Raw genomic sequence first — 10,000 nt, forward strand, 5'->3', positions numbered from 1 at the left:
TCTGCTTAGTTAAAAAATTTAATCTGAAATATATATATTTCCCATCAAATAGAATGTTAGAGTTGAAAGGTAAACAAATGAATTATGTGTTTTTAACTTGTGTGTGGGGGACTTACTATGGCTATGTTATTTAAAAATTAAATCATTATTTATTCAAATATAAACATAAAACACTTCAATAAAGACAGGAACAGAAAAGTGAACCATAAAATGAGTCCAGTGTTTAAATGCTGAAGTGAGTTGAGTGTAGCTATTGACTTCTTTCCACATAAAGTCTTTTAAAAATATTTTTACACATACATCCCTGATCAAATTATCAGGGTTAAAAATACTAAAAATGAAATAAAATCACAAGTAATACTGCTATTTATTAAAAGTCAAATATTATGCTTAGAAAAATATTGCTGTTTTCAATTTTATTTCAAAAATAAAATACATCAATTTTAAAATGGTTGTTTCAAACCTCTGTTTAAAAAAGTGTTTTGAATGACTAGGGCTAAATGAACTGTCAGTAAGAAAGTACTGACCAGATAGTTTTAAACATCATCACCTGAAACACCTTCAAAGCAGTGCAATCTCATAAAACATTCAGAAAGATTATCTAACATAATGAATGCTCAAAATGCAAGCTCAAATCTACCCTGTAAAGCAATCAAGTTTTTAGCAACTATTTTGACCTTGATGACACAAACAATTAATTCTGCAAACTTAACATCAAAATAAAATTCTACATTTAATGCAGAATAATTTTCAATGTCATTAATCTAAAACATTTGAAACATGCTACTTCCTTATATTATACATTCTAGGATTTAGTTCTAATTTTAGAAAATGATAAAAGGATGAAGAATAGAGTAATTCATCAGGAGGAGGCTTTTTTATTACTAATTTTTCAGTGAACATAAAACAGCAGAGCATACTAACAAAGACATGGCCCCTATGATCATACGCATTATATTTCACATTCACCTATATTAACCAATTAGAAATGTATAGTAAAATTTCTTGAACTAAATAAAGCCATTCATAAGAAATAATATTATAAGGCAGGTAAAATTATATCTAAGGTAATGAAGTGGTCATTATCCTCTTAAACTTGTGGGATAATGAAAACAGGATAAAAGGAAAGATAAAGAGCTCTGTAACACAATTTTGATAAGAAAATCAAACCAATGCAAATAAATGGTTTTTAAACTATCAGACTCTTGTTCTAACATAATCTTTACATTAAATTTCATTTTTCTTTCTAAATAAAAAAACTTTAAATATTCCAGATTATAGAAATATTTTAATATTAAACATTTTGACTCAAGGTAAAAATTTTAGCTATAATTTATCAATCATTTTTACTTCACCAATCCATTCATCATTAAATATCTGTTACAGTCAAGCCCAGATGCAGACCCTTCCTTTTTAATACATACTTTAAATCAAACTCTCACTTCTATAAAAATAAAAAGAGCCATAAAAATCAAGGTAAACATTCTATTCTCAAAACAGACCATATTCTGTCAGAAGTTAATGGCAAACAAAAATTTACTTTGTTTTTATCATACACTGCTGCTTAAATTACATTCTTAAATAAGATAACTTAGCCAACAATAATTAGTCCATTACACTTCTATGAAGTAATTTAATTCTCTGTTTAAAATTTTACATTTAAATAACACCAAGTAAAGATAAACTTGTAAAATTATTTCACTTATGAATTTGCTTGAATATTTTCACATGATTTTAAGTCATAAAATATATTGAATGCATTAGCATTGAAAGCAGTAAGTGCATTAATTTTATAAAAAAGACATTCTAATCCTTAATACACTTAACGGCCCATCCTAAAATATACTCATGGATGGACAAAAATTCAATAATCTAATGTATCTCACTATATTAATATAGTTAAACCATAACCAAGGGAAGAGACATTTACAAAGGTTTTTGTACATTTATTTATTAAATTATTACATATCTTCCTGTAGACACATCCTGAAGTGTCTTGTAAATGGCCACTTAAGCCATTGTGTTAAATTACTTCTAGAGGGCACTCCACAAACATGCAATGCATCACTGAAGTTTCTAAGTTATCAAAATAACATAACTTTTTGTATTCACTCATTTACAGTTTACATACAATGTGTGGAACAAATTAACTTCAAATTCAGGTTATAAACACATCTTACAGACCTTACCATAAAATACCTCCATAGCACTAAGAAATATAGACAGGATTTTATCCTGTTTTCTTTTTATTTAATAAGTAATCAGAGCTTTAAAAAAAAGTTAGTTCTTTGCATTTCCCTTCAAAACCTGTTGTCTTCTTATTGCTAAACTAAAATGTTTATTTTCAATTATTTATTTCACTTGTCTTTATAAATGCAGTCTGCTACATTCTCAGACAAAATAGAATTTGCTTATAAATTCTTAGGACTCTTAGGAGAGTCAGTAGGACTATTATCGCACTTCACTGGTATGATATTTTCTGTAACTACATTAAAGAAAGAAAAGAGCTATTGTAAAAACTGTATCTATTTAAAGTAACTCAGAAAATAAGTTAATTCTGGGACTTTGGTAGATATTTCATTTCTGTGGTGATTAAAACAAAGTATTTTGAAAAATAAAAAATAATTAAAATTTAAATTTTCATTAAAAATAAAATTTTCTACTAATCATTGTTTATAAAAAGAAACATAATTCCAAAATAATAAGGAACCTATTCAAAGCATGATATCTAACTCTTTTTAAAAGGCTGCTTTTGAAAACAATGTTTAAAGGTTGACATTTTTCAGTGCATATATTCTGAGATAACTTTCCAAATGTTGCTGTTATTTAAAAGAATGATTCTAAAATAATAAAAGTAATGATTATACTCAATTTTACTTTAGTAAAATTTAGTGGGCATTTGTTTTAACTTTTGAGATGCATTCTTTCTCATTGTATACTACCTTAAAAATGAAACATCTTCAATAGGAATTTATTCTATTTTCATTTTAATGTTTATCACTTAGTCTGAATGCAATCCAGAGTGTTAAATAACCTTTATTTGTAAAACAACTATAATCTTATTTTCAAACAGGTATACTCACTCTGGCCTTCATAAAAGTATATGCTTTAGAAGCTTTCTGTTCTCTGTCACTGTTTTCACAGAGTTCAGCCAGTAAAGAATGGAATGGCTATCCTCCAGTTAAGAAGAATATTTCATTGACACACAAAATTGCAAAAAGTAAATCTGTCTTATGAAAAGAATAATGAGTTTCTTAAAAGTATATATATTTATTGAGCAGTTATTTACTTTTCTAGATTTAAAGAGAATTACTGTATTTTGAGATAGTAACAGAAAACAAAAAGTGCTCTTTAATGTTACCAAAAGATGTATATCCCAAATATCTTGAAATGGGTTTTTAAGAAAAGCAACATAAATGATTATAGTGTTTACATCATTCACAATCTTTTAGAAAATTTCACCAAATTAATAGCTAGTATTTGCAGTTATCATGGACAAGCATCTGTGTTGTAAAAAGTCCTTGTGGTCTTTTCACCTTAGCTAGACTTGGAATAAATTCATTGTATAAGAAAGTATCAAGTAATGTGGCCCTCTTGTGGAAAACTAAGTATCACATTCTGCAGCACAATGTTAGACAGTAAACTGGAAGCTATACAAGATTCATTACAAAGCTTTACAGAAACTTCCAAAAATCACCCAATGAACTTAATTAATTGCCAGACACCTGAAGGGCACTCTTGTGCTGGTATGACGTAACTAATATGAAAATCCTATCTTTACTCATGTTTCAATCATGTTCCAAATACTAATAAATTCTCAGCATCCTTTAGCTTAACACATGCTCAATTTGCTATGAATACATTTTTTCTTATTCAAAAAATCAGGCTTATTTGTGTTAAGGAATCACTGAGGAAAACATAACTTACCTGCTGTTGTTGCAGATGCAGCAGTTCTACCGTGCTTACTTCAGAACTGGTGTCACCACTTGATCTTCCATCTCTGCTGCCAGCCTCTAATTGGCTGCTTAGAGTGCTCATTCCATTTTGATTCATTGAACTGTTGCTTATTGTCTCTGTCGCAGATTCCTGCATCATGACTTAATACCTAAAAGTGATTAAGAAGTATCAATTAACACACGTTACACCTTCACATTTCCATTATCAAGATGTCCCTCTCTGCCAATTACAGAGACAGCATTTTTAGAAGCAAAAAAAAAAAAAAAAGCTTTGAATAGTCCTTTACCAAGAAAAGCAATACAAATGTACAATTCATATACATACTAATCATTGAAATTATGGTTTCTATAAGCATTTTTGTGTGGTTACATTTAACAGCCAAAGTAACATACCATGCACATAGAATGGTCAATAGCATTTATGAACGACCACATTTTAAAGTCTCCCTACAAAACCAGTTTAAATGAAGGCACGACTGCACACTCTAGTGTTCTATATTTCCTATTATCTACCTTTGACAACCATAGATGACTATACTGCCTTCTTTTAAATATTCACTATCTTGATTTTGTCAGAATTTTACAGCACATCTTATGCAATGCTGTTGTTTAATGATGCACAGCTAATCATACAAAATTAAAATTTTGTAAGGGTGTTACAAATCATATGGTATCAACCAATGATAAATTGTATAATGGGTTTCTTTTTTTGTGTGACTAAATAAAATTTTGCCTTGGAGGCACTTTAAGAAAAAGCTCCTGCTGCAAACATGTCAGATATTGCCTATTTTTTTTAATCAAACAGCTCATATTCATTTATTTTTCTGACATTTAAAACATTTAATACTGTCCTTCCTGGGAAGTAATTAAGCTTATGCATGAGCGGCAATCAAACTGTTCACTTGAAGATGACTTAAAACTCAATTTTAACATAGGCAAATAAATGAAAGATATAAAATTAATTTTCCAGGCATGTATTAGATATGAAAGCTGGAAATAAAATCTATCAAGAATATCACTAATGATTGTGCTAAAAACAGCATAAATTATGCATATTACCTTCTCTACAGTAATAAATGTTTTATCATTTTCACTGCATAAATATACTGTACTTTCAGGATAGTAAGGAGATGTCCTGCCAAGATCAGTGGAAACTTGCAGTAAATAAAGAACCAATGTGCTCTTATGAACCAGAATTTCACAGTACATCTTGAATCTGTGATTTAGAAAAGTCAGTTTGGGCTCTTAAAGATATCCGAATCCTATACCATAATCCAGTTAGATGCACTTCTCTGTTTTACTTCTACAGACAGAATTTCAGAAACAACCTAGCTGCTCTGTGACTTTAATGGTAATGCCAGACAGGCAGGGGACTTAACCCAAAGTAAAGAAAAATGCTCAACTTATCACTCAAACTAATCTTTTTATTAATGTGTGATTTCATTAGTTTAAACTTGGTCATGTTTTAAGACTTTTGTCCTTTTAAAAATTTCAAATGCATTTATTATAAAGCAAATGTAAGTTTATGTTTTTGTGTTACATCTCTGTATCTTCAGATTCTTTCAAAATGTGACCATGGGCACTCATACACACATAGGGACACACACATACACAAATATGATTGTGCAATAGAGATTTTTTGAATGCTAATATTAAAATTATTAAAATAAATGGTTGTAACAATAGTTTTAACAGGTATTTTCTTCAAGACTAAATTATTAGATTATTTTTATAACTCCAAAAATTCAACAAAAAAATTTGCTTATTTATAAAAGACCATCAGTAGCTGGGTTAGCAAAGCAAATTAGAATAACAAAAATTGCATACACAAGTAAAACCTCCAGTTTTTTAAACAACAAAAAAACCCATAATCATAAAGGAAGCAACTGCTGTAACCATAGTAAACAATGATTGAACCAAATATGTTTATGAACAAATGATTTTATTGAACATCTTGCTGAACATTAACAAAGAAAAATAATACAAAGGAAAACTGATACACAGTGATGAATTTTATAAAAAAAAACAAAGCTAATACTCTTTTCTGAGATTAGGCAGCTAATAAGTATTCAAATTAGGCATAAATTTTACATGCACAATGTTTAAAATATTCAGAGAAAAGGTCTGATTGCCTTTAGTAGTTATATGAAAATTATAATTTTGGTCCTCTCCAACTGTGGAAACAGATAGACATAACTTCTACATGTTACTTTTGACAATACAGTTGGAGTATAGAGGCATATATGTGTTTTCCTTTTGTCATCCTATCTTATTTGAAATGCTTATCTCTGGGTGGAGTTTGCAACAAAAACAATATTTTTTTTTAAAAACTGTATTTTCCAGTGTAGTAGACAGATGCAAGTATTTAACAGTAATGTCAGTGACAATTGGATGAATTAAATAAGTTTTCATGTATTACTATGTGATAACCAAGTCCATCAAATAATTAAGAATAATCAATAAGCCAAGCGTCGTGGTTTTTAAATCTTAATTATAATTATGAAGGAAGATGTATGTAGCTTCCAATTCTTCTTAACTAGAAGATTTTATTGTTTTTCATGGAGTTGTGACTTTATAAAACTCTAAAGTATAAATTGTGATTTACAGTTTAAGTTCAGTCATCTAAGAGTCAGTAAAATCAGGCCTAAGAAAAACAATTACAGTGATAGTACTTTTTAATTTATAACACAGAAGCATCAATTTGACAACTAATATGCTAAAAGAAAGGCAATTGTGTGATAAGATGATTGCAATGTACATTTCATCCAAAGAAGAAAGCTTGGAGTATGTCCATTATAAAGGAGATATATCCTCAAAGATAATGAAGATGCTTTTGTATTTACTAAGTTTCTACTAGTGACACTTCCACACCTATTTTCCACTAGAGGAAATATTTCTAGCACAATGTCAGGTGCTGTTTACCTTCTAAAGTACAAATTAAGCATATTCTTTCAAAGTGAATGTGCTTATGGTCCCAAACACACCAAACTAAATTATTCATTCTTTTCAATACTACCACAAAGGTTTTAGAAAAATCAGTGAAAACAAATTCCAGATCATTAAGGAGAAAGGTGAAATTGTGAATTGTCACTTTAATGTTTGTCTGAACTGTTAGCTAAACCTTTAAATTTTTCATTGTACACACCTTTTCAGCCACTTCGGAAAATAACTTCATGTCCTGCACTCAGATGATACAATCCTACTTTTCTCCATCATTAAGTGTTCCTTCCTTTCTTCTTTTTCTTTTTTTTTAAGCAAGTCACTGTACAGATACTTATTCTCTACACCACTTCCCTTTTGAAACATTAAACTGACACTGGAACTGACTGCACAAGATTGCATTTTCTCCTCCTAAACAACTTGAATTGAAAGGTTACTTAGTGTAACAATATTTACTTGCAGAATTGTGTTGTTACCAAGGGTATAATGGATGGTGGCTATGCAGGTTTACGCAAGAATGAGTGAAGCATGAGGCATTATCCATGTGTTTGACATGTTTCAAATTGCTATAATCCAGCATTAAACACACCCAGCAATTCATGCCATTTCTTGCAGCCATAATCTTGAATAAAGCGTGCACAACCACTTATTATATAAATTAGTATATGACTCCCTGTTATAGTCACAACAGTGCTTTTGTGTTTATTTTGCATCAAGATGTAGTCTTTTATTTGTACAAATAGCAGGATGTAAAGACTTAGCTCAATTAGACCTCCTTATTTTATGACAGGGTGGTACTGAATGCTAGACTTGGTTTTATTTTTCCTCTTAGAGTTATAGGTTACACTGGTATGAAACTATACCATGTGAAATAGACATTTGTCAGGCAATAACAGAAACCTGCATATATGCTACTCCATATTCACTACAATGTTCACTAGTTTGAAACTTGACCTGTTAACTATGTTATCTCAGCCACCACCGGGGACACTATTGGTCCTTGTTGTTTACACAAGTTTTCTCTCCGGACTTTTCTCTCATCTTTTCTGCCTCCCTCTCTCATTTTTCTTACAGCTATCCTTGCCCTCTTTTTCACCACCTATCCATCTGTGTGTATGTATATGTATGGATATGGATGGATAGATAGATAGATAGATGATTGATAGATGATAGGTAAGATAGATAGATGATAGATCAAACTATGTATGTCAAGGATGGTAAGAAGGAACAAATAGTCTCTACTTCCCTCTGCACTCCCCTATCCCACATACACTGATGCTTTATCTTATAATATTAGTGCCTTAATGTTAAATCTCAATTCTTGGCATGTTATCATAAAAAATGGATAAAATGATTTCCTGAAAAATGAAGAAGAAATAACAGTACACAGAACAAGTTTATAACTATTTGTATAAACTTTTCTTAAACAACATTACAGTGACATTAAAAGGTGTTTTGTTTCCAGTACCTGGTTTCTTCTAGTGTCTAATTTTTTTAACTGTATGTACATATATATGAATATATATATTCCAAAATTTTTTGAACATGGCATTTAAGTAAAAATACACAATAAGATAAAAAACTTATACACTTAAAGAATGTTTAATCATTTAAAATTATTAACAAAATATTTCTATGCAGATTCACACAATAAAGGGCTAAGTATGAGGAAAAGCTACATATCCAACAAAAAAATCATATTCATTTACCTGAAAATATTAGCTAAATTCTGCTTTTGAAAACCACCGTGATGTAAAACTTCTGTAAGTAACCAACATTTAAATAATGATAACTTTTGTGCTCTAGTGGAATTAATTCATCATGGATACCAGGCACACTGCTTTAGAAATCTCTTACTGCTTTTCTAAAAGTCTTTAATGCTAAGATTGCCTAATAAATCAAAATGCCAAATGTAAAGGACATAGTTGAATGTGTAAGAACAAGAATTGAACAAGTACATGGATATTTTTAATTTTTAAAAACTGATACTGGATGTCCTTTTAGAGGAAGGATATTTGCTGTTGTGGCAAGCAATATAATCTTTATTATAACATGCTATATTACGTTAAGTAAATGAATATTATACTGTTTAAAAGCATTTGCTTCTGCATTTCAGTTATATAAACAACATGTTTAAAGTGCTATTCACAAATTAAAGTTAACTTCTTGGGTAAAAAACAACTTTAGTTAGCAAAGTTCTAATTTTTATTTAAAATATTAGCATGTTAAACATGCAAAGTTGTAGGACATTTCAACACTATGATTTTTAAAAATAATAATCATGATTATCTTCAGTAAACATAATATTGTTAGATCTTCAACAGTGGCAAACATCTGAGAAGCAGAGTAGAACAAATGAAATTCTTACATTTCACTTCAATCAGATATTAATTTAGCAACTCGGTATGTTATATTTTGCTCCAGGATTATAATGAAACTAACTTTTAAAACACAAGTAGATAAAAATTTCATTAAGTAAATATTATAAAATGAAAAAATTAAAGTGTTTAATCTTTGTGCCTTTTCATTTAAATATAGCACAACAGTAAATATGAAAGAATGATAGCTATATACATGTATTTTGCAGCAGCATTATGATCATGCATTTTACAGTTGAGTAATTCCCATTCACAAATATAATTGAAAAGGGATTTGATAATATTGATGACTGTGATGAACTAATTATTCCCATACATATTTCAAAGTTGCATTTGTAAATTAATCTTTATATTTTAATGTTTCATTTCATATATTTATATGATGACTGTGTATAGAATCATTTTTCAAACAGGGGAAGATGTATATCAAGTTTTACTTTTCAAGATCCATGCTAAATGGTCAATCTTTCTTTTTAGTCTGTCAATTTTAATGCTAGATAATTCATTTACGTTTTTAATGTTTTAAACCAGTCTTTTCAGTGTCGATATTTTTTTAAATAAGAGAAGAAGAAAGATTAGGGAAAGTTTATTTCATCCTGTTACTTTACAACCTCTGACAAACTGAGTTAGTGTTAATTTATAATATAAAAATGTTATTTCTTTGCAATGCATTGAACTATATTTATGTATCTTACATATGAGAGAGGAGGACTTAAAACCAAAAAA

At 29.3% G+C, this 10,000-nt stretch overlaps 1 protein-coding gene across 1 annotated transcript in view; it reads right to left on the bottom strand.

The window, feature by feature from the left end:
* The window catches only part of FOXP2 (forkhead box P2), a 369,425-nt gene that overhangs the window by 354,266 nt on the left and 5,159 nt on the right, over window positions 1-10,000 (bottom strand). Inside the window, exon 2 of the mRNA XM_053662959.1 lies at window positions 3,928-4,105. Coding sequence (XP_053518934.1) covers window positions 3,928-4,095 — 168 coding nt within the window. The 5' untranslated portion in view covers window positions 4,096-4,105. The remainder of the gene's footprint in view (window positions 1-3,927; window positions 4,106-10,000) is intronic.

Source organism: Artibeus jamaicensis, unplaced genomic scaffold, assembly GCF_021234435.1.
Source record: "Artibeus jamaicensis isolate MK-2021 breed Jamaican fruit bat unplaced genomic scaffold, CSHL_Jam_final contig_311, whole genome shotgun sequence".
NCBI classification, from domain to species: domain Eukaryota; kingdom Metazoa; phylum Chordata; class Mammalia; order Chiroptera; family Phyllostomidae; genus Artibeus; species Artibeus jamaicensis.